We start from the raw sequence: 27587 nt of genomic DNA, 5'->3' as shown, positions 1-27587 counted from the left end.
TGTGAATGAAGGTTTTATTTGCAAATTCAATCTAAAACCACACATGGACATATAATCCTCTCACTACACAGTTGTCTAGCGAACACAATATGTTAAAATCATGCATAGCAGGCAAAGGAATAGAGAAGGTCACCAACCCCAACACAGTTCATGCCTTCCTGCTGCACAGAACACACAGCAGGAGACAAGGCCGTCTTCACACCTGTCCGCAGGTACAGGACGGCGCCCAGTGCTAGGACAGCAACGCCTTGAACTGAAAGAGCGCTATTGCTAAAGCAGGACTACAGCTCAGAACCGGCACCAAGATAGTCCTAAAATGCATTAGGACAGCTAAATAAATAACAGCATGTTTTTTGTTTAATACAGTCTTTTTTTTAAAAAAAAAAATCCACACATGGAAAGAGAGTTAAACTATTTGTGGTAAAGGTGGCAAGAAGACAGGGTTGGGCTCGTATGCAAGAGGCAGCCTTACAAAAAGACAGTCGAAAGGTAACAGAATGGAATAAGGCCACCTTCCGCAACGTTACGATGTAGAGCAGAGCCAAAAGTGCACTTTTATTATATATTTGACACTTCTTTAGCCACAGTCTAGCATAGCCAGCTATGTAGCCTGAAACACTCTCTGACACAGGATGCCCAACAGAACGCTTCATGGTTTTCTGCGTCTGCAAAGGAAGCACAAACGCAGTGTAAGCTTAGCTACAAAGGGGAATATGGCAGATTAAACGCCCCCTGAGGTTCTCCTCTGCGTGCCTACAGCACCCAACCACAGCTGCTCCTCTGCCTAGTGTGCGCGAATGGTTCCTCCTGCCACCGCCCCACGACAGGCGCTGCACTGCCGCTCAACATTCTGCTGCCAATAGCTTCCCCCAGAAGGTGCAACGCTTGATGAGTATTCCCCTGCTCCTGCCGCAGCCCAGCCAACGGTTCGGAAAGGCACAGGCAGGGAACAGCTGGAGAAGCCATGACAGGCAGGTGCAGGACTCAGGACGAGTGATGCTAAAATGGAACAGGCTGCAAAGGGAAACTGAGGCGCATGGGAGCAACACCGAACTAGGAGGTCTCAGGAACTGGGGGTGGGGTGGGCGGGGGAGTGGCACAGCGCACGCCAGGCTTCATTGGCACGCCTGGCCCTCTCTGCAGCGCTCCCGTACAGGTTCCCTGAGTGCTGGCAGTTGCCTTTTCCAGTATTTCTGATGACTGCTTGCTTTTTCTTTCTTGCTTTCTTGCTTGCTTTTACCTCTGCTGCCCTCTTTCCTGCCTGTTAACATGTCTTCTAAAACTGCCAGTTTTCTTCCCCTGAGCTGAACAGATCATTTCCACAGCATGGCCAGCACCTATCTGCAAGAGGCCAAACCTCAATAGTTAACTCTATCCTTCAACCATAAATCCCTCCTGTCCACCACCCACTCCCCCACCCCACTCCCCCAAAGCCAGCACTCCTGTTTCATCTTTGGACTGCCAGGTGCTTTATCCAGTTCCATGCCCAGCCTCTCTCAGGAAGCAGACTTTTAGGGAACAGCAAACCTTAAAAAGGGGGTGGGGGCGGCACAGCGAAGGAAGAGGCTTACTTGGGCTGAGCATGGTGCTGATATCCTGGTCCAAGATGAGATCCTGCCTTCATCTCCACTGCAACAGAACACTGGACAGAGACACACAACAGGTCAAGAGCCAGCTCAGCAGCACCGCCCCCTGCCCAAGCTACGCCCGGCCCGTTTCCCGGGACTTACTCTCGTTTCCACGTCTGTCCATTCCGACTCGGTAGCCTCATCCGGTGGCAGAGGGCTTGAGGGAGAGGATCTTCGCTTGCGACTGGAAGGAGCAAAAAATAATAAGAAAATATGAATCAGACCTGGGATGGATGGAGCTCTACCCGTCACGAGAGGCACGAGAGACGACTTCACGAGCACAGGACTGAGGACTCCGAGGCCCACGGCCTGCCTGAAAGTGAGCCAGTCACAAACTATGAGGCGAAAGCAAAAAACACCATCAAGACGGCCATTATGTTGTGACCATCTTGGCCATGTTTCAGGTTTATTCAGCATGCAATTTATTTTCATAGAATCATAGCAGAGTTGGAAGCAGCCTATAAGGCCATCGAGTCCCTTCGTGACTTGATCTCAAAGGGAGACATTTTATTTTGTTGCTATTCGATCGTTGATGGTTATATCTTTTCCCTTCGTGATGCATTTATACTGCATATTTCATGGCGAACTCATTTGGAAAATGCAAATTAATAATTTAAAATTTGCCAGTAAAACTCACGTGGGCAGAAAAAAGCCATCGGGAGGCAGCAGGCCTGGCCTTCCCGCTCACCAGGGCCTCCAACGTCCAACACCCTGATGAACGTGAACAGATCTATACACATTCAACGGAGATGTCAGAGGAATAACTCACCCTGTCGGGGATTCCTGCTTCAGGGTTTCAATCTCGGTGAACTGGACGGCCTGCCCACCCCCTCTGGTCTTGTACACGTCGCCCTGAAAGCAAAAAGTAGTTCTTACGCGCCTTGCGTTGAGGAGCTTTGAGTGGAGCAGCTCAGTGTTCGGCTCTAACCATTTTTACAAATATGTTGAAAGGGCAGAAGGAAAAGGCCTCTTCTGACCGCCCAGAAGCCCAGGCCAGCTGAGTTGTGCCAGCCAGGCTGGAGAAGGGGCAGGAGGGCGGGCGGGGTGGGGGGGCTGGGCTGGCCTGGGGCTGAAGGCAGCTCTGCAAACTCCACCAGGCTTTCTTTCCCACTTGACCTCCATGTGCAAAGAAGGAAATGGGCTAGGACTCTTCCGCATGCGACGCCAAAGCTGCTCACCCCAGGCAAACCATCCCACGGCCCCTGGTGGAGCGAAATGCGGGCAACTCAAGTGGCACAAAGGGCACCTGCTGTTCCGGAGGCGGTGAGCCCCTGAGTTTGTTTGGTGGCAACGTTGCAAAAGAACACTGACGGACGGGGCAGGCATGACGGGGCGTGCCTTAGCCTCCCGCCCTGAATGCCTCTGGGCCCCCACCCACCCCCGGCCCTCATTTGGAAGCAGCCAGCCAGCCCTTGTTACCTTGATGAGCTTTGTCTCTATCTCCCCATCAGACGCCAGCTCTTGGTGGGTCAGCATGTATTTCTGACACTTGGCCAGGGCCTTTTCATTTGCAGCCGCCACGGTGATGGCGTGGGGCACGTGGGGCTGCATGACAGTTTCCGTCTGCACGTTGGAGGGAGGCTTGTGGTCCACCCACCTCTCCCCAGCCGAGCGAGAACGCCTGTGCCGGAGACGAACTGGCGGCGCGTTCTAATTGGATCACAAAAGGAATATGTTATTGAGGCTCAAGGCTGCAGACAAGGTGCGTGCCCGACCCTTGCCTGTCATGGGTCATCACATCAAGCAGGGAGGGGAGGTCCAGCTGGTTCCAGGTCATAAATTCCGAGAGAGGGGGGGGGGCGGCGGTGTTAAGCTCTTTAAAGAAGGCAGAAGTTAGGCCACTCTGGAAAAAGCCTAACCTGGACCCAGAAGATGTTGACCACCACGACCAGCTGCCAACATCCCCTTCCTGGGCAAGGTGCTTGAGTGGATGGTTGCTGGCCAATTCCAGGCACTCTTGAATGAAACTGAATATCTAGACCCATTTCAGTCAGGCTTCAAGCCTGGATTTAGTATGGAAACTGTTTTGGTCTTCCTTTCCCAAGAGAGGAACAGGGGAGTGTGACCCTGCTGATTCTCTTGGACTTCTTGAGGCCTTTCGATACCAGCGACCATTGCAGTGGTTCTACTCCTACTTGAATGCCTGTTTCAAGAAGTTTGTGCTGGAGGATTATTGCTCTGTGCCTTGGCAGCTATGCTATGGGAGTCCACAGGGCTCAGTTCTGTCTCCCATGCTTACAACGTCTCCATGAAGCCGCTGGGAGATGTCAGCTAAAGTGTCATCAATATGCAGAAGACACCCAGCTCGCGCTGTACTTTTCATCAAATCCAGGGGAGGCAGTGACTGTTCTGAATCAGTGCCTGGACAAGTGAATGGACTTGTTAAGAAGGGCCAATAAAATGAGATACAACCCAGTCAAGATGGAGGTACTGATGTGGGTGGTTTGTCTGACTGGCTAAGTGATACTCAACATGTTCTGGAAGGTTTTGCATTCCCCCTAAAGGATCAGGTGTATAGTTTGAGGATCCTCTTGGATCCTGCGTTGTTACTATAGCTGAACTCAGTGGCATGGAGCACATTTTATCAGCTTAGGCTGATATACCAACTACGGCCTTATCTGGACAGAGATCATAGAATCATAGAATAGCCTTGGCTTTATATTTGACTCCTCGCTCTCCTTTATTCCTCATATTGAGGCAGTAGCTAAATCTTGACGTTTCTTCCTGTATAATATTGCCAGGATTCGATCATTTTTGTCTGTCTCTTCTGCCAAGACGCTTGTTCATGCGCTGGTTATTTCTCGGTTGGACTACTGCAACCTTCTTCTCACTGGCCTTCCATCTTCGCACATCAGTCCGTTGGTTTCTGTTCACCACTCTGCCGCAAAGATCATCTTCTTGGCTCGCCGCTCTGACCATGTTACTCTGCTTCTGAAATCTCTTCATTGGCTTCCAATTCACTTCAGAATCCACTATAAACTTCTCCTGTTAACCTTCAAAGCTTTTCACGGTCTAGCTCCTTCCTATCTCTCCTCTCTCATCTCACACTATTGCCCCGCTCGTGCTCTTCGCTCCTCTGATGCCATGTTTCTCGCCTGCCCAAGGGCCTCTACTTCCTTTGCTCGGCTTCGTCCATTTTCTTCCGCTGCCCCTTACGCCTGGAACGCTCTTCCAGAACATTTGAGAACTACAAGTTCAATCGCAGCTTTTAAAGCTCAGCTAAAAACTTTTCTTTTTCCTAAAGCTTTTAAAACTTGATGTTGTGTGGACTTTATACTGCTAGTTTTACCCTACCCTGTGCCTGTTGGCATTCTCTTCCCCTCCTTATTGTTTTACTATGATTTTATTAGATTGTAAGCCTATGCGGCAGGGCCTTGCTCTCTACTGTTTTACTCTGTACAGCACCATGTACATTGATGGTGCTATATAAATAAATAATAAGAATAAGAATAAGAATAGCAGAGTTGGAAGGGGCCTACAAGGCCATCGAGTTGTGATAACCTAGCTACAGTTATCCACGCTCTGGCAACCTTTCATCTGGATTACTGAAATGCGTTATACATAAAGCTGCCTTTGAAACTTCAGCTGGCCCAAAATAGAGCAGTGAGATTGTTAAAGGGAACCAGGCAAAATGATCTCTTTATGCCAGTACTTGCCCTTTCCAGTACGAGACAAAGGCCTTCTTACTTTCCCAAGTGTTTTAGTCTCTCAGTTGTTTAAAACCTGTTACCGTATTTCTTCGATTGTAAGGCGCCATCGATTGTAAGACACACACTAATTTCAGCACCACCAACAGAAAAAAAGCTTTGATTCTAAGAATAATAATCGCACCCGCAATTCTAAGACGCACCCCTTTTTAGAGATGTTTATATGGGGAATAAAGTGCGTCTTAGAATCGAAGAAATGCGGTACTTCATTTTTAGTCTTTGCAATGCCTAATGGACTTTATTCTGTATCAATTTATTTTATACAATAGTTTTAAACTTTTATATTGTATTTTATCATGTGGTATTTCGATTGTTGTAAAGTGCCCAGAGAACGTCAGATATTGGTCAGCAGTATAGAATGTTAATAAATGAATTAATTAAAGAAGCAGCGTGGTCAGCAGAAACTTTCTCCCATGTTTAGAGCTGTAAAATGCACTTACTGGGTCCTGATCAACTTGTAAAGCCACATTACATGAACTCATAGGGAAAATCGTAGTAATTTTCTTTTAATTACCAACATTAACAATTTATACGTAACTTGGGAGATAAATCTTTACGTGTGGACTCCTGATAATTGCAGTGGAATGGGAGGAAGAGAAAGCACAACGGTCTTGAATTTTCATTAACAAGTAGTTGGACAGAGGAAAGTGACCCGGCCCAAGGTGGTGGGGTGAGGGTTAGTTTTCATGCACAAAATTCTACACGGATCCTTGCGTTAGGTCCGTCATAGGCCAAAAGTTTTCCTCCTATTTGCAACAGGCTTTTCGAGCGCTCTCATTTGCTGCCTGGACTCTCAAATCGTCCAAAGTTTCAGCATTACCTCCACAGTCACTAGGAGAGAAAAACTAATGGGACAGCATTTGTCGGTGCCTGCTAGAGACTTGCCTAAGCAGCTGTGGCCAACAAGGTAGCCTGAAGCTTGCCAATAGTTTAAGAAATTCTGGGGTCGGATGCGCAAAGCCAATAAGCCCCCCCCCTAAAAGCAAGGGGTGCTGATTAATGAAGCTGAACATCCCCCCCCCAAAAAAAAAATCTGGCCTCATGGACACTCCCTCCGGTCGTTTGGGGAGCAAACAGGGCAGACGATGACCAGCCTCCGCAGGGCCCCCACCCCTATGAAGAGGAGAGGTATTTCCTGCAGAGAGGTATTATGAACGCTGAGAAGGGGAAGAGTGGCAGAAGCTGAGCTGCCCTCAAGCGGGGCGCCTGCCCACCACACAAGGCCTGCTGGACCTCTCATGCCCCCCTTTTGCCAGCACACCCACAGTCTCGTCTTGTGGGCAGCAATGGCTGGCCGTCAGAGACCCCCAGGGGTCCTTACGGACTCACTTATGTGCTCCACAGGAGCCACCAGCCACCAAAAGCAGCCGGAACAGACTCCGAGCAATCTGGTTATGCAGCAACTCTAACCCTCGTACCCAGAGATGGAGAACAGAAGACCAGCTAGAGTCGGGAGCACACACAGCTCAGTGACAGAGCCTAGGCTCTACATGCAGAAGGCCCCAGGTTCAATTCCTGGCTCCCTCCAGGTAAGGGCTGAGAAAGACCCCTGGCCTGAAACTCTGGCGAAACCCTGCCAGCCAACGTCAACAATACTGAGCGAGACGGGCCAGCGATCTAACTTGCTATAAGGCAGCTTCCTATGTTCCCATGATTACACTTAGTTGCTGCAATAATCAATTTAAGATTAAGAACTGGACTGGAGACAAAGATGCCGTATGCATTTTCTGATTTATAGTTAAGCTGCAGTTTGAACTGATTATTTGGTGACGTTTAAGAAAGCTCAGAACGGGGTGCATGGGCAGGACTGGCCGGCCACAGATTCAGTGGCAGCAAAATCCCCCAACGGAACGGTTTGCATTTTAGACTAGGGGACACACATGTGCACAAAGCCATAGCAATTCAGGAAATAAAATGGCAGGTTTACATTGAAAAAAGAAGCCAGTATGCAAGAGGTTTGGATGATTACATGAAAGCCAATGACAATAATTTAACTGAAGACGCTTAGCCACCAACACAGCAGAAGACTGGGACCAGCATGGCCTTCAGGCTGCCATCTTCTAAGCGGGCTTCATTCTGGCCAAAATTGAGGACCAGGGTGGCGCACGAGAGCTTAGGTTTAAAGGGGTGAACCTCACATCCATCACGCAAACTGGTTAGGCAGACAGTGTTCACAGACACGAGAAGAGGGGCAACGGCTCGTGTGACCACCATTCCCTGCCCAGAGAGGCCAGTGAAGGCACATGGGCTGCCACACAGACACAGTATGGTGGGCACTGAAAGGTGTTTGGAATCGGGAGAGGAGGCCAGCTCCCAGGAGGGCTCCTAGGAAAGACCAGGCTGTGCCTTACACGCCTTTTGGAAGGGGTTTTTCGTTTTGGCAGTCTTCACTTGTGGCAAGCGTGGAAGCACCGCCAACGGCAGCACAGGCAGTTCTGGGCTCTCGGAAACTCCCGAGGCCCTGCCCTCGGCAAGAACGCCGCCCCCAGGGGAGGAGCGCCCAGAACCGCTCGGCTCAGCGGCCATTTGGGGGAAGGGTGGTCTTTGAGCCAGTGCACCAGACTCAACGCCGCGTCTGGAAGGAGCACTAACCCTGCAGCACAGGTCCTCTTCTACCTCTAGCGCCTCTCTACCGCCGGGGACCTCGAGGGCTCCGGTCCAGCACATGCCCCGCCTTCTGTCTGACATGACACCGTGCCTAGCTTGCTCTGGCTCCGGCAGTCTACTCCTGCCTCTGGGCATGCCACCGCCGGGCTGCTGGCTGCTGTGAGTAGGCGTCCTCTGCTCCCATTCCGAGACGCAGGAGGCCACGGAAATGCTGCTGCAAGAGTTAGAGCGCCTGTGCAGCTGTGGCTGGCTTGCGGCAGGCAGGCGAGGATTGTTGTTGTTAGGGAGCTGACTGACAGAGTTACTGGAAAACTGAAGAGAGGTGCAGTTAGCGAACGAGGCCCGGAGGAAAGGCACCCAGAACAAAGCCTTCGGAGAAAGGCAGCCCGTGGACTCCACAGAACCTCAAACCCCCGTGGTCTTCCACAGTCCAGGCCAGATTAAGTAGATTGGTGAGGGGGAAACATGCAACCAGGTGGCTTGAGACGCGGGAGGAAGGAAGGTGCGAAAGGAAAACACACAAAAGAACCTGGCAGACTCACAGCCAAGTGATCTTGCTGGGTGATAAACTCCCAGCCCCCAAAAGCTGCGGGGTCTGAAGGGTTCTGCCTTTGTCCCGATCATACATGTCAGCGGGGCCCACGGGCACCACGCAGCACGGAGCTAGAGGGCAACTTACAGGGACCGGAGGAGGGGACAAGGATCTCTGCGGCGCCTTCTCCCGGTCCTTCTCCCGAGAAGGCCTCTCTGGCTTGCTGCTCTTCGGCTCTGTGACGATGGCTTTGAGTTGCTTGAGCTTCTCGTCTTTCACCCAGAGCTTGTTCTGCATCTCAAGCTGCTTAGCTGCCACCCGCCGCTCCTGCAAGGGAGATCGAGCTGAAGTCAGGATCACCACGTGGATCCTCGGTAGCGCGTGACGAACAGGAGGGAGCCTGCTGAAACGCTCCCGGAGCCCTCCCACGCGATGACCCCCTCTCTGCAGGAGCACAGGCGGCGCTTTCTGGGAAGGTCCATTTTGTACAATTGGCATCAGAGCCATCAGGAAAGAATTAACCTCCTCCTCCTCCTCCTCCTCCTCTTCAGAAGGCAGAGCTCATTCAAAGGGGGCCCTTAAGCCTTTCCGAGAGTCTCAGAGGTAGCTGCAGTGGAAGGAGGTGGCTACCAGGGACTACTAGGCATGACGGCTCTACATGGTTGCCAACAAGGGGCCCACCGCTCTTGGCCCCCTTTATTTAACGGGGAGGCTGGCTGGCTGTGAAGGGGAAGTGCCGCCCTCCAGTAACAGCTGTATTGGGGTTAAAAAGAGCAGTTTTGTTTTGGAGCCCAGACCTAACCTCTGCCTTGTACTTGAGTTCCTGGGCAAGTTACTTTTCTTTTAGTCCCACCGGTTTGCCTTCCAGAAAAGGAGGATTCTGTGACCAGCCGTGGGCAAAAGCCTCACCGGTAAGGCAGTCATTTTGCAAGAGCTCCTGGGACCTTCTCTAAATCCCAAATGTGCCCACCAACCCAAAAAGGTTGGGGATCCCTGCTCTGCATTCTGTCCTTTATCAGAGGCAGGATGCCTCTCAGTACCAGTTGCTGTGGAACATGGGCAGGAGGGTGCTATTGAGCTTGCGTCCTCCTGGCAGGATTCTCACTGGGGGCCCTGGTCTGCTGCTCTGGGGACAGAATGCCTTTGGACTAGAGAGGCCTTTGGTTTGACCCAGCAGGGCTCTTATGTCCCTCTACCACAACATTCTAAAATGCATTTCATATGTATTCCTTGTCGCGGATACGTACAAATCTAAGCAAGTATATTTTTTAAAAAAGCCTGGGGAGGTGGGGGAGTCTAGAATGGATTTCTCGCTGCTTGTGGTGCTCTCCCCCTGGGGATGTTTGGCCTGCAGGGGTGGGTGGGTGGGGGGGCATTTAGCCCCCTCCATCATTCTGGCTGAGCCACCTCTGGTCTACCGGCCCGCTTCTCCCCTTTCACAGACCAGGAAGAGAGGCTCCCGCTGGAGAAGACGGTGTGGGCAGGAGCAAGCGAGGAGCTCCCGGCCGAAGCACCGCCGGGCTGAGTGCATCCAGCAGATTTCTGTCCCTTCCCTGCTCTGGGGGTGGGGGTGGGGTGGGGGCGTCCCCCACGCTACGGCCTGCAGGCCACCACCTCTGCTGACATTGAGAGACCTGCGTCTGAAGCGGCACTCGCACAGAGGCTGCAGCACTCACACATTCCTTCTCCCACTTCTGCGTCGTCTCCGTCACCATGCCCTGCAGCCGGGCCTCTAGCCGACGCTTGTCAGAAACTTGGCGCTGCAGCTTCTGGCTCTTGCTGTCCAGCTCCTGGTGCAAGTTGCGCTTCTCCTCTTCATAAATGGCCGTTGTTTTCTCCAAGATGTCAACCTGATTAGACAAATTGCAGATCTTGTTCTGAAAATCCACCCCATTTAGCAGACAGGGGCTCTTTTTTTGGGGGGGGGGCAAAGCAAGAGCCAAACTGATGCAACAAAACATGCAGAATCAGCAACCGTCATGTAGGTGTAAGAGAATAACCTCACTCCAAGGAAGGAAAGCCTCTAAAATGCTTTGCTTTTTCACAGCTTGTCAAAATAGGGGGGAAAACTAGCATGGCTTAAGAACATACGAGCAATTTAAGATTTTGCTTTTGAGCAAGACGTTTTAGCATGAGAGAAGTGAGCTCAGCTTGCACAACCAAGGACCGGCGCTTTCAGAACGAGCATCGCAGGCAAACCTTGTATTCCAGCGTCCGTGCTTTCTTTTCGAGGCGCTCCAGCTCCGTTTTTTGGGCGGAGATGACTTTGTCTCTCTCGGCCATTTTCACTTGCGCCACGTTCTCTTTGGAGACTATGCTGGCATCAAGTTCTTGCAGCATGCCCTTCACAGAAATCACTGCAACAGAAGAAGACAATTAGGATGGCCCAAGTTCGCAAGAGAAGCCAAAGCCAACGCCTGGCCCAGGCCAGCGGCATCCGTCCAGGCTGTAGCCACAACTGTGAAATGGAAATAACGTGGAAACCTCACGCGATAGATCCCAGGGCAAGATAGAATGTCAAGTGCTTCTTGCGGCAGACATTCTGAGAGTCAGGACCACTCTTTAGGCCAGAAAATAAATGATCCCTGCTGCATTATGAGCATCAGCAAGAAGTGGAACGCAGCCGTGGTCTGAGTGCTTTTAAAGCACTCAAACTCCCCTATGCCAAGCAGACTGACAAGTAGCTCATCGCACCTACTTTTGGCCGGAGAGAGCGGAAAAGACTCCGGGGGCTTTACCGTTTTTGGCCAACTGCTCCGACAACATCTGTCGGGCGTGATGCCGTTGCTCCAGCACTGCAATCAGCTGAGGTAGGGTCTGGTCGTCATTGATGTCCAGGAGTTCACAAGAAGGTATTGGGGGGAAACTCTGCAGAAGCCTCTCTGTGGCAGACGGCTCCCAATCTGCAGAAGACGGACAGGTCAGTGGTGCGAGCTTATTCCCCACCCAAGCCAACCTGCTTCCACCCTCGCTAGAAACCCATTGCGCTCCTTCAAGGAGGAGTCTGGACTAGAACGCCAACAAGCTTCCAACAGGAGGGGAGTTCCTCTGGTGTCGAGTGACTAAGGAGAGCCTCTGCCCCAGCCCTGGATGCCTGGACCTGGTGCAGGGATGGCTGTTAAAGCCACCACTCTGAACGTGACTGCGCATCTAGGACCACAAGAAAGACCGACGTGTTCATACGTATACCTATATTTAACAGGCGAAGGTACACCTACGAGGGCTGTAGTGTAATAGAAGCCTGATACCTCCTTTGAGAAGTGACCACAGGGGGAAAGAGGGTGCCGACGTGCTGCTTTGAGCCCCAGCCATGTTCCAGACCCAAGGGGGGTTCAGCAAGGTAAAGAATGCCAGGAGGAGGAGGTGGCACTGCTGACTGACTGATACAGGCAACACAAGCCGGCATCAGGTGGTCCGAACGAGCCACTCACGGTTTACCTCTGTCAATCGGTCCGCCTCGAAGTTCCAGCTGCCGGGACAGCTCCTCCCTGAAGGCCTGGTTCTTAAACCGCCGACCGGGGGTTAATCCACACAGCGGCTTATCGGCAGGTCTTGCAACCTCTACTTCTTGCGTGATTTCTGCAAATCGCATTACTTGCTACAAAAGGAGGAGGTTATTTAGGAGTACACAAAACTCAGTCCTTACACTGCACAAACAGGAAACAACCGCGCTAAGCCAGCCTTCAGCAAACCCACATAATGTCACACGCCCTGGAACACCCCACGCAGTATAATTCTGCTCTTAAAAGGAAGTTCAACTAAGGATCAGCTTTGCGGTTTTCAAAAAATCATGAGAGAGACCACCTGGTTTACATCAAGGCAGCCTTCCACCAGGTTTAATACGCTTAAATCACGGAAGTTAAAATCAGATCTACGTTACCAAACTCTCATCGTAGTCTTCAGCCTTTGGGTTCACGCAGACAATCATACGCACTTTTCCTTCTCCATCAAAGTAATTCTTGAAAAGATGGGTCAGCTTGGAGTCTCGATAAGGGACCATCTAAAGGAAGATTTTAGTGAACACAGTTTTCAGGCCTAAAAAACCCCAGGAGCAGGGGAAGCCCAGAAACAGGCAGCCACCATACCTTATTGGTCCCGTAGGTTTGGTTCTCCCGCAGTGCCTCAATACAGGTTCTTAATGTCATTAATGATTGATTAATATTGCCTGTAAGAAGGAACATAGTTAGCCTATCATCCAGCTAATGCCATGCCTTAGGCACAAGGCGGAATAAACAGGAGCTTCTTTGTCCTTTGATATGAAACGAGTCCATCGGGTAGCTTTTACTCGGCTTCATTTCAAGCTGATGGATACGATGATGTTGCAGGGCAGAGTCCAAGGCATTCCATCGAAAGATAGACTATGCATACGGGGCAATTTTGAAATTGAAGACCTAGCTCATTATCTACTAGAATGTTGTTTATATTCACAATGTAGAGAATACTACCTACCTATGTTTTTAATACGCATGAGAAATTGGACAGCGAAGGATAAATTGTCCTTCCTCCTACGTGGTTCTAGTTATTATGTGACCCAGAGCGTTGCCCTTTTTGCTCTTAAAGCAGCCAACATAAGGAAAAAAGAACTAGAAAATTGGCCTAATAAATAGATTTTATTAAAGGTCGTTACACACAAGGGGTTTTATTAACTGTTAGTCATAAATAATATATAAGAATTGTACATTGTTTTATCATTTTAAATCGTACATTTTAATTAATGCCTGTCTGTTTTTAAAGATGATGTGATTTTTGAACCGCCCAGAGAGCTTCAGCTATTGGGCGGTATAGAAATGTAATAAATAAATAAATAAATAAATAGATTTTTGAAATGGTTGGAAGACTTATTCAATAAAGCTTCATTCATTCATTCAGGAGCTTCTTACTGTAAATGTCCTTTCCTTGGGAGGGCTCTCTAGATTTCTCAGGATTGCCCCTCCCCCAAAAGGAGACAGGTACAGCGTGCACACCTTTCTTCCCCGCTGGGAAGGGGCTCCCACCCTCTCGGACTAGTCTGCGAATAGACACTCCCTCCAAGAAAATACATGTATTTATATTTTCAACCACCCAATAACCAACCTTCTCTGGGCAGATCACAAACAGTTAAGAGACTAAAACACCATTAACTTTCAGAACTATGGCCAACTCGGCTGAACCCTGAACGATTGTTCTAGTCGAACTACAACTAGGAAAGGGAAACGTTCCCAGCGCTCCTAACTCTTTCCCAGAGGTGCACCCATTTCTGTTAAGGGGGGCTCTCAGGGTGAAGGGCGTCCTCAACCAAGGTATAACTTTCTGCAAGAGTCTCCTACCAAAGGCTACATCTGCAGAGATGCGTGAAGGTAGACAGATGCCTGATTGGCCGCTTGACGGATATCGCAGGGGAGATCTAGCCCAGAAGGCTGAAGAATGAGCAACCCTCTTACAGGAGTAGTAGAAGCAGCCATTTGCCCAGTGGCCAGGATGCCACAGCACATCTGGAGGCGTTCGCTACCAAAGCCTTCCGGACAGCTCCCTGGCAGTCATCATCCTATAAACCGTCTATATAGAATTCACCAAGGCGCCCTTCTTCCATCCCACCTATGCCACACAGCGTTCAGGCAGAAGGAGGGAAGCATCATCTCCTGGGACCCGTGGAAACCCGGTAACTTTAGAGAAGCTTGTCTGTGCTACGCAAGGCAGATGGGGTGGTGGGGATCCGACCCTTTCCCTACGGCACTTGTGACTAGAAGATCCTCTTCTTACATGCTTTAACCTTACAGGATTTTTGGGAAGGAGACTGGGAAGGGTTTTCTAAGGGTTCCATACCTCCCCCTCCCGCTACACACACGCACGTCCATCCCCTGGGACATCTCCTTGTGCAGCCAACCAAGCCTTTGACCCGGTTGATAACTCAGGGCAGATGTCCTTCCCTGCAAGGTCAGGCACAGACCAGGAAGGCTTGCCTATGTCCTTAGCACTGCCCGTCTCATTGTCCAACCCACCCACGCTTCGGCGGCTGGAGCAGGGGGAGCCGCCTCAGGCGGACAAGGAGCAACCTTCCCCCCCCCCCCGGCGTTCTACCTTTTGTGTGGAAAGAGGCAGATGGAGGTTGCGGGATTTCTCGGAGGTTCTGGCCAGGGGAGAAGGCAAAGACGGAAAGGACGGCACCTGCCGCTTAGAGGGAGGAGCGGCCACGTCTAGCCAAGCCCCTCTTCAGATCTGCCAGCAGACCTGGCGGCAAGGGAAAGGGAAGGCTGGGGCACAAGCAGTCGGCGTTTGGTTTGGCGTCTTGGTCTTTTTAAGGCTGTGCACCAACTCAGCTGAAGTTCAGGCCAAGGAGCTCTCAGTACTGTAAATGGCCTGCTAGATGGACTGTACTGCTGGGTGGGGACGACGACACACGTGTAGGCCACACTCTAACGGCTGCTTGAGGGGATCAAAGAGTTCCTGACCATCAGCCCCAAAGAAGACTTAGTAGGGTGAGAGTGGTGCAGCTTCAAGGAAACCGTGCCGCAAACTCACAGCGGAAGCCTCACTACCGCCAAGACACTACCACTGTCTTCTCTGTGCAGTAAACCTCACCCTGCGCAGGAGGGATGGGGCCCGACAGAACTTCCCTCTCTCCCACCCCCGTCCCAATTCCCTGCTAAGACTTGGTGTTCGCAACGGGTGCTTGCGGTGGGCCCCTGAAGAGCCCAAGGGAGAGCCCTGCTCCTGAGCCATCGGGAAGAACACGTCTGGCAGGATGCCAGCGCCCCCCGACCAGAGTGCCAGCGAGCCCTGCCTGTGTTAGGAGGGGCGATCCAAAGGATCTCAAGCCCACCCACACCCACCCTTGCTTGATCAGGGAACACCTGCCCATTGGATTTCAAGAGCCAGCTCTGCCAACTGGGGCAAGACGCAGTGGGGTCGTGCCAGGTGAGCGCAAAAGGCAGCAGCGGCACCTGACCTGCTTCACGCAGCCGGCTCCCTTCTGCTTTGGTTCTGTTTGTTCGCTCACTTCCTGCCAGGTCAACCAACGATAACTGGCTCAAGGTGATTAGCTCTCTCTCCTGCAAAAGAGAGAAGCAGTCAGGTATGGAATCAAGAAGACGACCACCACAAAACCCGGCCACTTAGCTAGAGCAGCAGCAGCGCCAAGGCTTTTTAAAACGCCACGCCCTGATGGGGTGGCGTTATTGGTCTGACAAGCGTCACCTTTGGGAACGTGCCCCCCGGGAGGCCAGAAGGGAGACGCTGTGCTCCTGTCAGCCCCCGCCCCCAATTTTACCTGTAGAACATTATCGCCATCTGCATCCAATGGTGCCTGGGCCAGTTTAATCAGAAAGACGCTATGCGAACGGCTGGATTCACGATTCAGCTGAGTATTTGCAATGCGTCTCTTCTTTTGGCCTGTTAATGGAGGAGAGTTCTTTAAATCTAGCAGGGACTGCAAATATGAAGACTAGTGTCCTAATGCACCCACATCTGTATAGCTTTGTACTACTCTGGCCATCACACCTCGATATGGTACAGCTGGAAAAGGTGCAGAAAAGAGCAACCAAAATAATCAAGGGTTGGGGCACCTTCTCTATGGAAAAAAGGCCAATACATTTGGGCCTTTTTAGTTGGAGGGAAAGAGACAACCAAAGGAAAACACGAGAGGTTTACTAATCTATGAACATCGTGGAGCTATTTCTCCCTGTCTCTTGCTGGAACTTCCCAGTTTAGCACTGTGTGCTAAACCCTCTCCATTAATTTCAAAGACAAGGGTCCATAGCAGGCCCAGGGAATGATGACAAGAGACTGGCAGAGCAGGAGAGAAAAACAAGAAGTACTTCGCACAACGTTGTGACTCGTGGAATTTGCTACTACAGAAGTGGTTTTAAAGGAGACAAATTAGCAGGACAGGCTGGCCCACGGCCCTTGGCCACGGAGAGCTCCGTGCTCAGGAGCAGCAGACGGAGCATCAGTTGCTGCAGCCAAACCATTTCACGCCCTGCTGCTGGACTTCCCAAAGGTGTCCAGCTGGGCCACTGCTGGAAAGAAAATGCTAGACCAGGTGACCCCTTCCTCAGTTCCGTCAGGGCTCCTGCACCAGAAGCGCAGGACAGCCTCCGCGCCTGCTGCTTTTTAATGCAGTCCCCTCCACGTCTGCACTCTCAGGAGCCAGGAGATTCCGTACCTCTCCAGAAGACTTCAAAAGCTTCCTCGGTGGACTTGACTTCGACCTCGGTGCATCCTGCAACATACATATTGTGATTCTGATCCTCACGGAGAGTTCTGGATTGGGGCAGCCTGCGATGGGAAGGATCCTGATGAAGTCAATCGCCAGCAATATATTTACTGCCAGCGAGGAGAAGCCCAACTAGTCAGGCCCACCCTGAAGGTCAGCGACAGCACAACGTGCCGGCCAGTATTAGCTCTCATTCAGGCAAGCAGCGGGGAAGAAGAAAGCACAGACAATTGAGATTTTAGGCCGCAAACTATCAGACTAAACTATCCGCAAACTAAGGTTTTAGTATGCAAACTATCAACAGCAAGCTTCTAGGTAAGAGAAGCAGAGGGGTGACTTTACAGCGGCAGATGCTACCAGCTCCACTTGGTGGAAGCCAGTCTTGACTGCTAGAAGAGGAAAATAGTCTGTACACATACATAAAGTCAACGTTCCGCACCGGAGTGCCACAGGTGTTCCACCTACCAAAGAAATACAATTAAGAGTGTTGCAGACCCACAGTAGCCACTTCCCCTCACTAATTAACGCAAGTATTTTCCAAGAAAACAGTGTCATGACAGGGTTTTGGAATATTCCTGACACTTGTTAGAGGATTATTGAAGTTTTGGCAGCCGGCAAAGTTAAACTGAACAGGACTTTTAGTTCCAGCAGTAGGTAATGCCAGCCCCAGGTACGTCATGTTCAGTGGTGCTTCCATGGCAGAGATTTCCAAGATCTCTAACAGAGAGCATGTTGCATATTTGAAAGCTAGGGTTGCTCCATCTTGGCGCCAAAACTGACTTCAATGCATCTGTCAGGAAGTCACCCCTTCATTGTGGTGGTATTATTTCCATCCCAGCCTGATGCCCTACAAATACACACGGTGGATCTGTCCCCAAGGCATTCAATCTGGAATCTACTCTCTGCCTTGCTTTTGGGAATCTTGGTCAATAGAGCACAATTCTGCCACTTGCGCTGAACACAGCGTTTACCTAGTGAACTGTCAGAGCCAAAGACCAACGCCGACGGAGCTTGACTCACTTTGGTTTGGTGGGATCAAAGGGGGGGTCTTCCAAAAGGTCATAGATGTAGTTGTTATAGATCTCGATGTAGGAGACAAACACGCTGTAAACATTATCATCATCAACTTCGTCCACTTTGCAGTTATCTTGCACGTTAATCATGTCAGCAATTTCAGGGTCTATTTGCCGTTTGCTAAAAGAAAAAGTGAGCACAACAAGTTGTGACGTCTATTTCTCTGACGCACCAGCTATGGTGATCCTCTTGACTGAGGCGGAAGTGCCCCAGTCTTCCTTCTCTACTTACTTGCCAGATGGAGTCTTTGGAATTGGAAGAGCTTCTCTTTTTTGGCGTTCAAGCAAAGCGTCAACCTCGCACTGCACCTCCACCCCGTTCTTGTCATCCAGCTTGAAAACCTGAGGGTACAGACGGCCCCTCACATGTTACCATCCTAGCCTTTGCACAGGTTGGAACTGCCTTTAGACTAGGGGTGTGCACGGACCCCCCACTCCGCTTCACTTTCAGATCCGCCATTTTCGGATCGGGCCGCTCCGCCCCGCCCCCACTCCGCCTGTGCCCACTCTGCTCCGCTCGGAGCTCCGGATCCGGATCGGAGCTCTGTTCCCCCCCCATAGGGGGGGTTACCGGGCCCTGCCACCATCGCCACCCATGCAGAGACGGCAGCAGAGCCCGGTAAGGGACCAAGGGAGAAGGGGACCTTACCTGCCTCCGTCCGCGGTCCGTCACCATCTTCAATTGAGCCCGCGGTTCCACCAGGAAGTCTGGGCCGTAAGCGGCCCAGACTTCCTGGTGGAACCACGGGCTCAATTGAAGACGCTGACGGACCGCGGACGGAGGCAAGTAAGGGAGAGGAGGGCGGGTGGGGGGTTACCGGGCCCTGCCGCTGTCGCTGCATGGGCGACAGCGACAGCAGCAGGACCCGATAAACCCCACTTACCTTTCCGGCGGAGCTCCGGATTGAGGCGAAGGATCCGCCTTCACCTCGATCTTCTCCGCCATGCTCCGCCGGCCCCCCAATCCTCTTCGCCTCCACCTTAAGGGCAGGCGAAGCCCCCCGCTCCGCTCCTGCTTCTCCGGTCCGATTAGAAGCGGAGCACATCCCTACTTTAGATTTACACAGCTGCCACAGTGGGCTACATTGTGACCACCCCGCCTAAGTGAAGGCACGCCTGCTGGCACCCCGAAGCACGGCCCCTGCTATGGTCCACCCAAGGGAGGGTCTGTCCGCTCCATCCCCCTTAAGTGGAGCTGCCCCACAGCACAGGGGAGGGGGGCAGGCCTATGACCCGCCCGCTAATCTTCCCTGGCTTCACACAGTGCTCTCTTTTTTCATACTTTAGCATTTTTTTTCAATATTTGGGGCTTTTTAAAAAAAAATTGGCTAAGAAACATGAATGTTGTACGGTTACAATCTGCTTGCTGAAACGCTGAATCATCATGCGAAGTTTGGTTGAAATCGATCTCATGTTACTGAACCAGTATAAATACTTTGATTCCCCGCCTCTGGTGCAAGATGGCGACGGAAATTTCCACTATGTCTAAAATCATCCCAGGTACAGATAGAACAAATTCTAAAAGGTTCATAACAATCGGAGATATGGTTTTTGAGTCCACTGAGGACATACAGACGCTTCCTTTTATTTATATAGAGGATGATTACTAGCAGCACAGCAACAAGGATAGCAGAGATGGCTGCCTGCTGTTTCAGACTAGCACCTCTTGACTTAGTGGCAGGAAGGATGGGGAACTCAAGTCTAAACACAACCAACAAAAAATGCTTGATGGAGAACACTAGCCTCAAAATGCATCGGATTTTATCAGAAATGTTGAGATGGATTTATTTAAATTCTATTGTCACTTATGATAGACTTTTTCTTCTTCATCTCAACTTGCTTTTGCAGTTACAAGAGCCGGAATTTCATTAGCTGTAGCGTCATGTTTCCAAGCTGTCCCGTTGCCGTGCGAGACAAGAGTGATCCACAAAGCTTCATTCACCCTATAAACATCTCTTCACACCTGAAGAGAGCTTAAAGACTAGGAACTTTCCTCTGTACATGTAGCAGCATTCTCCATGCTGGTACCCTCCAAATGTTTTGGGCTTCAACTCCCATCAAGCCCAGCATGCAGTCAGGAATTCTGAGAGCTGTAGTCCAAAGCATCTAGAGGGGACAAGATTGGGGAAGAGTGAGCTACAGCCTTAAAGACAACCTCCTGCCTACACAATGTGCGCCAGATAGTTGTTGTTGTTTATTCGTTCAGTCACTTCCGACTCTTCGTGACTTCATGGATCAGCCCACGCCAGAGCTTTCTGTCGGCCGTTGTTAGCACAAGTTAAACATTTTGTATCTTACACTCCAAGACTTGGCAAGAAGTGACTTACATATCGTTTAGCCTGAAGAGGCCCTATGCTGTTGAAGATCATGTCTAGGCAGCGAGGAAGCAGCCCGCCATCACCAGGAGAACCTGTCATCGTGTGGGTTTTCCCACTCCCTGTGACGCCATAGGTAAAAAGGAGACCTAGGATTCAGAGATACAGAGGCACTGATGAGAAAATTTTACCACTCTTGACATCAAGAAGGAACTATTTATTTAGCATAGCACCAGCAATTAATACAATAGAATCAATATGCCAGCAGAAACAAATGAGAGATACTTCATAGATCCAAAGTGTAACACACTGAACCTCTCCTGTGCAAACCTATTCAAACAAGGAGCAAATCCAAAGGAGCACAGCTTTCCGGAAGGCGGGAAGAAAAGATGTTCCCAAAGGATCACACCCCCGAAGAACTGAGGGAGCGTTTTGTTTTTTTAAGAAATAGGTATTTGCAGCTGGGAAAGTAGTTTTCGAAACTATGCCCACTGTTTAATTGGATTTCCTGCCTTTGGTCTGTATTGAAGAAAAGAAAGCTATAACTTGTTATTGTTATTTTTAAGCCCAAAGCAACATGGTTTAAGTGCATTTATTTCAAGAGGAACAGACCAACAGTTAGATTTGTTGATTTATAATGATGTCTGTGCTCAATACACTTATGCTGAAATATGCTTTCGATCAGTACAGAATAAAGGAGACCCTAATCAACATTTGGACACTTCTAGCAGTAAGTCAGGTGGAAAACACAGAACTTTGTCCTAAAGCATGAAATAGCCCATACCATTTTTTCCATGGATAAGGTCTTCCACTAGAGGTCTAGCAACCACATCAAACACACGTCTCTGAGAAATGCTGGTGCCAAACACTTCTTTAAATGAATACTGAACCTAGAGAGAAAGTCAGCAAGCTGTTACGAAGCAGCAGACAACAGGCATTTGGCTGCTTATCCTAGACTGCAAATTACATCTTGATTCTGACTGAGGCCATTTTACGCTGGATTTTGTTTCAGCATATTAACGCCCCCAGTAGTCAGTCATCTCAGCCCCTGTTCCATGAAATTCTCCATCCATTACTTGCAAAGGGATGAACTCAAGCACAGCCCCTCCCCTTTTTCTGCAGTAGCACCTCCCACCCTCACCCAAGCTCTCGCCAGGTTCTGATGTCAGGCCCCTCTGAGAATGAATGACTTCTGCTCTAGCCATGTACACCTTCGGACCCCTCCCTACTTCCTTGGAAAAGACATGCGGAGACACAGACGATTTTCTCCCTCCCTCATAATACTAGAATTGAGGGCCATCCAGTCAAGCTGAACAGTGGTGGACCAGGGAGGCCTTTGGCCTGATCCAGCAGGGCTCCTGCGTTCAGATGACAGGAGCAGTTGTACCGCAGCAGCAAGTTCTGGGATCCCGCCACGATTTATGTATTTATTTATTTTAATGTAAGGAAATGAACTGTTGCGGCTTTACCAAAGAAAGGAGCTCCTGCAGATCTCAAGGAGATCAGGGTGGATAAAAATCAATGATTTTGGGGAAAAAATTGATTTTTTTCTTATTTAAATTGGTGGGTTTTTTAATAAAATGCTTTTTGAGGAAAAATCTATCTAGAGATAGTTTTCTATTTAAGATACATTATAGTCCAAAGGTTATTCATCAGGAAATAAGGATTAGTTTTTAATTATGTAGCATGAGGCTGTTTAATTTTTTTGGTAATTGAATTCCATTCATCCATTCACAATGTCATGCTCTTCCAGAGGTTTCTGTAAGATTATTTTTCTCCTTCCAATAAAGTACAGCAGAAAAGTTGTCCAAATATGAATGATTAACCTATTAAACTGGAGATAGTTCACCTTGCAATAATTTCATAATTATCTTACTATGATGTGTTTCTAATAGTATAACCAAACCAGTATTTTTTTTATATTAGTATCAAAAAAATTGTTACTAGTTTTTGATATTGAGATTAGTAAAACTAATCTAAAAAGTTTCTATCCTAAAAATGACACCTTCATCTGGTTGTAAATATTAAGATTATACCAGCAAGAATGAGTCTTTGGTAACTCTGAGTTGTGTAAAATATAGTGAGGAAGAGTGCACTTTGGTGGGGAGGGGAGGTTGTCACATAATTAAATCAAGTCTTTCTGAGTAGTGATTTAAATCGTGATTTAAATCAAATCCACCCTTACGGAGTTTAAACAGATCTCAGCCTTAACTCCTAAGAACTACAGCTTTCAGCTTCTGTTTCTGGCAACATTTCAGCAAGCTTTACCTCTTTATACTCCCCATTGCGGGTGATGCGGTATCCATCAGGCGGGTGAACTTGGACTGTTGTGCTACTGACCATTTCTATGCAGCACTCTTGATCAGGCACGCTGACTGGCCGCACCCGGCAGTACACCTGAGGGGAAAGAAGCCCATTTTAAAGAAATGCCAGGACTTGCATATTCCACATTTTGCTCAGCCTGATCTCCCCACCCACATTCAAATAAAATAATTTGCCCTTGACGTTTGTTTCTAAATAACTGTGTTTAGGAGTGGGGTATGACAGGCAGCTCCAAGTAGCCTTCCAAACCTCATTTATCAAGCACTTATACCTCCTAAGAGGAAAATGTAAAGAACAATCCCCTAAAGCCAGGTAACGTATTACGGGTTAAGCGTCACTATGCCTCATTACAAAACAAAAGGTTTACCGAGAATAACCAAATTCTGTATCAGCAAGGAACAAGCTTGAAGTGCATCTAGTAGCATCAGAAGACGAGACTAAGCTAGTGGTTAACGCTTTCTGGATTTTACGTACATATGAAGAAGTCTAACCATTTATGCTAGTAAAAGGTCATAGGGAGAAGACATGCTTTAACTGACATTTCCAGTTAAAAGGATCTTAAGCCGAAAAGCTGGGAAAGGGACCTCTGTCTGAAACCTTAAAGGAAAAATATTAAGCCTCCTATAAATCCAGCCTATTTTGTTATCAGAGAAGAGGAGCAGACGACAGTCACTTCTTGTAAAAAACTAAATTGTGCCCTTATTTGCTTATAAGACTCAGAAAGAATTCACACATATCACTAAACCATGGTTTATAGTACTACCTGCACAAACAGGAAGGAGCCACATGAAGTCTCAAGCATACAAGTTTCGGCCTCCCCTGTTGTCCTCCCACACAACTAAGTGTGGGAAGATTCAGTTTTACTTTAGTGGATTCCTGTATTGTCCTTATTTGCAAATCAGGAATTGTGATTTAAAAGAAATTCTAGTCAATTGCTAAATTTTAACCCTGGGCTGTTTTGCTACCTTGTTTAACAAAACGGATCTTATTTTAAACCACAATTACTGGTTTACCTCTAGGAACCTGCTAAAGCAAAATGGAATTCTGGCTTATTCCTTCTCCAGATCATGTAGGTGAGGGGCATGCACAAACCCAGCACTTTATGCCGTTCCTTTCTGAGTAGAAAGCATGCATACAGTGCTAAATCATGGTTTAGCCTTACATGAGAACACTACCTGTACCTGCTTGCAATCAGAGAAAAACATTGGGCCTGTTCAGACAACACAGTTAGGCCACTAACCCTTTTGCAGTAAATAATTAGTGAGCATGCTTAAATTGTGGTTATGTAGCCACCTTGGTTAGGAATGGCTGATACGACATGCTAAATCATGGTTCACACAACACCCTGAGCCATAATATTTAGCTAAAAGTGCTTAACCGTAGAATCATACTAAAGTTGGAAGGGGCCTATAAGGCCATGGAGTCCAACCCCCTGCTCAATGCAGGAATCCATCTTAAAGCATACCTGACAGATGGCTGTCCAGCTGCCACTTGAATGCCACTAGTGCAGGAGAGCCCACTGTGGCTTAGGGTGTCATCTGAACATGGTCTTTAATTCATATAGGCCCTGTTCAAACAACACGCCAAACCATGATGGTTAAGCGTTTTAAGCTCAACATTATGGCTTAGCGTGTCATGTAAACCATGACTTAGCATGTTGTGTGAACCATTCCTAACCATGGTGGCTACATAACCATGGCTTAAACACGCTCACTAACGACTTGTTAGTGGCCTAAACATGGTTTAGTGTGTTGTCTGAATAGGCCCACAGGAAGAGACACTTTACTTCTGCCTTTCTAGTCAATTCCTAAAATACGCAGCCGTAGAATTGTGCTACATACAAAGGAATTAGTTCTGCCATAAATAAACTACTTACCCCAACAGGGTCCTTCAAGCTGTTGCTGGATGCCTTCTTCACTGCATACTTCCTAGGGGTTTTAGTTCTACTGGAAATGAAAAAATCAGGCAGGTCAGCCAAACGAAATAAGACATACATTACACAAGACAAACATGATTGCTTCACGGCAGGAATGCAGAAGTGAGCCAAAACAGCCATGTCTAATCTATCCCAAACGATCATGAGGGTTATCAACAGTTAATGCAGGTTACTTGAAACTATTAGTGATAACAAAACAAAATACCACATAGAGTACAACTCATTTTTTAGAAGACACCAACAGCACACAAACATCTGTTTCCCCCAGTATTTTACCTTAAATACTAAAAAAAAAGGAGTGGGTGGGAGAGAGCACCTGAAACTTGAGCATAAACTACTTCATTCGTTTTATTTATATCCTGCCATTCTTTTAACAAGAAAAGGCTCAATGTGGCTGTTTGCTCACAGTGCTCTTTCTTATCCTTGCCTATGTCATCTCTTACTCTGTTGAAAGTTACAAATATTGTAAGTTTCTCACAACGGAACATATAATACAACATAGCACTGAAGACTAATGCTGGTATATGGATCCAACCCTCCTCCTCAATAATTGCCCATCCTAGTCAAAGGTAGTACTACTTATTTGTTACACCCTTTACAGAGACATGTGCCCAGCTAACCATCTTACAGCTCAATCTAGCACAGATTTTGCTGCCCTTATGCGCACCTAATTCCGCAAAGAATCAGGCAGTGAATTTATGAGGGAGGGTCGTTGGCTCAGTGCTAGAACCCCCACTTTGCATGCAGGAGGCCCCAAGTTCTATCCCCGGCATCGCCAGGTAAGGCTGGAAAAAATTCTGGCCGAGTCATGGCTGCTAGTCAGCATCAACAAAACTGGGCTAGATGGAGTAGCTTCCTACATTCCTATGACTGTTGACAAAAGGGGGAGAGCAAGGAAAATATGCCCCCCAAATGCATAATTTCTAGCAGAAGACAGAAAGCTGATAGAAAGTTCCCCTTTATAGCAGAAGAAGGAAAGGCATTTATTCTGCTTGCACCATAACAACTCTTGCAACACAGGTTGCAAACAGCCACTTGAGGGCCAAAACAGACATTACTTTAACTCTGCATCTGGCAGCAGCAATTTTTTGTATTTATTCCAGAGGTGGCACAAGCCCCCTGATCCAGATCTTAAAAGGCCCCCCCGTACCTCTCACAATAGGTTCCCAACCCAGATGAGGCTCCCTGCGCCTACTCTAGACTAAAAACTTTATTTTTTAAAAAAAAGACACAGGTGCTAAATACAGATTTGAAGTAGTAAGTGGCTGGACCCAGGGGGAGCTTCCAGGCAAGGCCTCTGCAGCACCATCGTCCTGCTTTGTTCACATCTTTTCACAGGGCATCCAGAGGGCCATTGCCTTCAGCTTGCAGCCCCCCTCCCCATTTCTTCACAGTTTCTGCCAACTTGCTGCTTCCAAGAAAAAAAATGTTTTGGGGGTGAGAGAGAAGAAAAAAGAGCTCCAAGAGCCCCCTCTAAAAAAGCCAGGCGAGAAGCACTGACAACTTGCAAGGAAGGGCCACAATTTTCAGGAATGGTGGGGGGAAGGACAGAGGAAAGTGCTCCCACACACACACAACCCCCCAGCCCATGGGCTACTACAGAGACAAGCAGCAGCAGCAAGCCTTGAGGACAGATTTCTTCTGGCTTAAGCCAACTGAGGAAGCAACAGCCTCCTCAGCAACCTCTCCACCGTGCCTGGGTCCAGCTCCAGCTGAGAGCCCCCTCCCTCCTGCTGTCAACTGTCACTGCTGAACTTTGCAATTAAGATTGTAGTGCCTGAATTTGCTTTCCTTTCCCCTCCTCCTCCTCCTCCCTCCCAATCCCCTTTCCTTTTGTGTCATGTCTTTCAGATTGTAAGCCTGTGGGCAGGGACTGTCAAAAAATACTTTTGTAAGCCACTGTGAGAGCCTTTTTTGGCTGAATGGCGGCATAAAAATCCTTAAATAAATAAATAAATAAATAAACTGCCTCACAGGCACGTATTGTGCAGCTACATGCTTGCAAGGCTGATTCTGATATCTGTTATTGGAATAATAGGTATCAGAATAGCCTTACAAAATATAAAAGCATATACAGTTTAAAACCTATGAATACAATACAGGATGTAGCACTCTGGATTGGTGGGTTCTTGGCCCAGGGGGCCCCTGGCATAGCACTGTGGGTGGGTGGGCGCCAGTGGGCCCCTTGCCCAGGGGGCCCCTGGTGTAGCACTGTGGGTGGGTGGGCCCCTTGCCCAGGGGCCCCCTGGTGTAGCACTGTGGGTGGGTGGGCCCCTTGCCCAGGGAGCCCCTGGTGTAGCACTGTGGGTGGGTGGGCTCCAGTGGGCTCCAGTGGGCCCCTTGCCCAGGGGGGCCCTGATGTAGCACTGTGGGCTCCAGTGGGCCCCTTGCCCAGGGAGCCCCTGGTGTAGCACTGTGGGTGGGTGGGCCCCTTGCCCAGGGGGCCCCTGATGTAGCACTGTGGGTGGGTGGGCTCCTGTGGGCCCCTTGCCCAGGGGGCCCTGGTGTAGCACTGTGGGTGGGTGGGCCCCTTGCCCAGGGAGCCCCTGATGTAGCACTGTGGGTGGGTGGGCTCCTGTGGGCCCCTTGCCCAGGGGCCCCCTGGTGTAGCACTGTGGGTGGGTGGGCCCCTTGCCCAGGGAGCCCCTGATGTAGCACTGTGGGTGGGTGGGCTCCTGTGGGCCCCTTGCCCAGGGGCCCCCTGGTGTAGCACTGTGGGTGGGTGGGCCCCTTGCCCAGGGAGCCCCTGATGTAGCACTGTGGGTGGGTGGGCTCCAGTGGGCCCCTTGCCCAGGGAGCCCCTGGTGTAGCACTGTGGGTGGGTGGGCCCCTTGCCCAGGGGGCCCCTGATGTAGCACTGTGGGTGGGTGGGCCCCTTGCCCACGGAGCCCCTGGTGTAGCACTGTGGGTGGGTGGGCTCCTGTGGGCCCCTTGCCCAGGGGGGCCCTGGTGTAGCACTGTGGGCGCCGGTGGGCCCCTTGCCCAGGGGGCCCCTGGTGTAGCACTCGGGGGTGGGTAGGCCCCATTGCCCCCCTCCCCTCCACTCACGCAGCCGCCTTCATCGCGCCGAGCCCCGCTTCTGCTCGTTGCCGCCAGAAATTCGATTGGAACGCCCCCTCCCACTTCCCGTCACCCGCTGCGCGGCTGCTTTTATTCAAACCGGCCAATCAGAAGGAACGAGGGAAGGGGCGGAGCCGGAAGAGCGGCTTCTCGAGAGCTTCCCGCCGCTCCTCCTCTTTCCGCTCTCCGCTGTTGCTCGGGTCCTCCGCGGCGCGT

The 27587-nt window shown here is 49.7% G+C and overlaps 1 protein-coding gene across 2 annotated transcripts; it reads right to left on the bottom strand.

Moving 5' to 3' along the window:
• Positions 1–27401, bottom strand: KIF23 (kinesin family member 23). 2 transcript variants are annotated; one of them, XM_063142850.1, is made up of 24 exons: positions 27360–27401; positions 24252–24321; positions 22322–22450; positions 20838–20943; positions 20066–20202; positions 17971–18080; positions 17686–17859; positions 17085–17126; positions 16615–16727; positions 15721–15842; positions 15400–15502; positions 12560–12639; positions 12355–12474; positions 11913–12072; positions 11213–11377; positions 10674–10831; positions 10151–10324; positions 8622–8801; positions 7928–8254; positions 3048–3278; positions 2398–2480; positions 1731–1812; positions 1572–1642; positions 1–665 (listed from the first exon to the last, which is right to left on the bottom strand). In XM_063142850.1, exons 1-24 carry the CDS (start codon positions 27371–27373, stop codon positions 650–652), a joined length of 2967 nt encoding a protein of 988 aa, XP_062998920.1. In that variant the 5' UTR covers positions 27374–27401; the 3' UTR covers positions 1–649. The 2 variants fall into 2 exon arrangements, with proteins under 2 accessions (XP_062998920.1, XP_062998919.1); XM_063142849.1 differs by lacking the exon at positions 7928–8254.
• Between the last annotated feature and the right edge of the window lie 186 nt (positions 27402–27587).

The sequence above is a fragment of the Elgaria multicarinata genome, chromosome 16 (genome assembly GCF_023053635.1).
Source record: "Elgaria multicarinata webbii isolate HBS135686 ecotype San Diego chromosome 16, rElgMul1.1.pri, whole genome shotgun sequence".
NCBI lineage: Eukaryota > Metazoa > Chordata > Lepidosauria > Squamata > Anguidae > Elgaria > Elgaria multicarinata.
The sequence above is the reverse complement of the archived record's forward strand: the minus strand, read 5'-3'. Positions and strand labels throughout refer to the sequence as shown.

Bases quoted from the DNA above. Each gene is read 5' to 3' on its own strand.
- KIF23 (XM_063142850.1), bottom strand. The intron at 10,325-10,673 runs GTTTGCCTGCGA...TTGTCTAATCAG, and splicing joins CACGGACGCTGGAATACAAG to GTTGACATCTTGGAGAAAAC. The intron at 1,643-1,730 runs GTAAGTCCCGGG...GTCTCTGTCCAG, and splicing joins GGACAGACGTGGAAACGAGA to TGTTCTGTTGCAGTGGAGAT.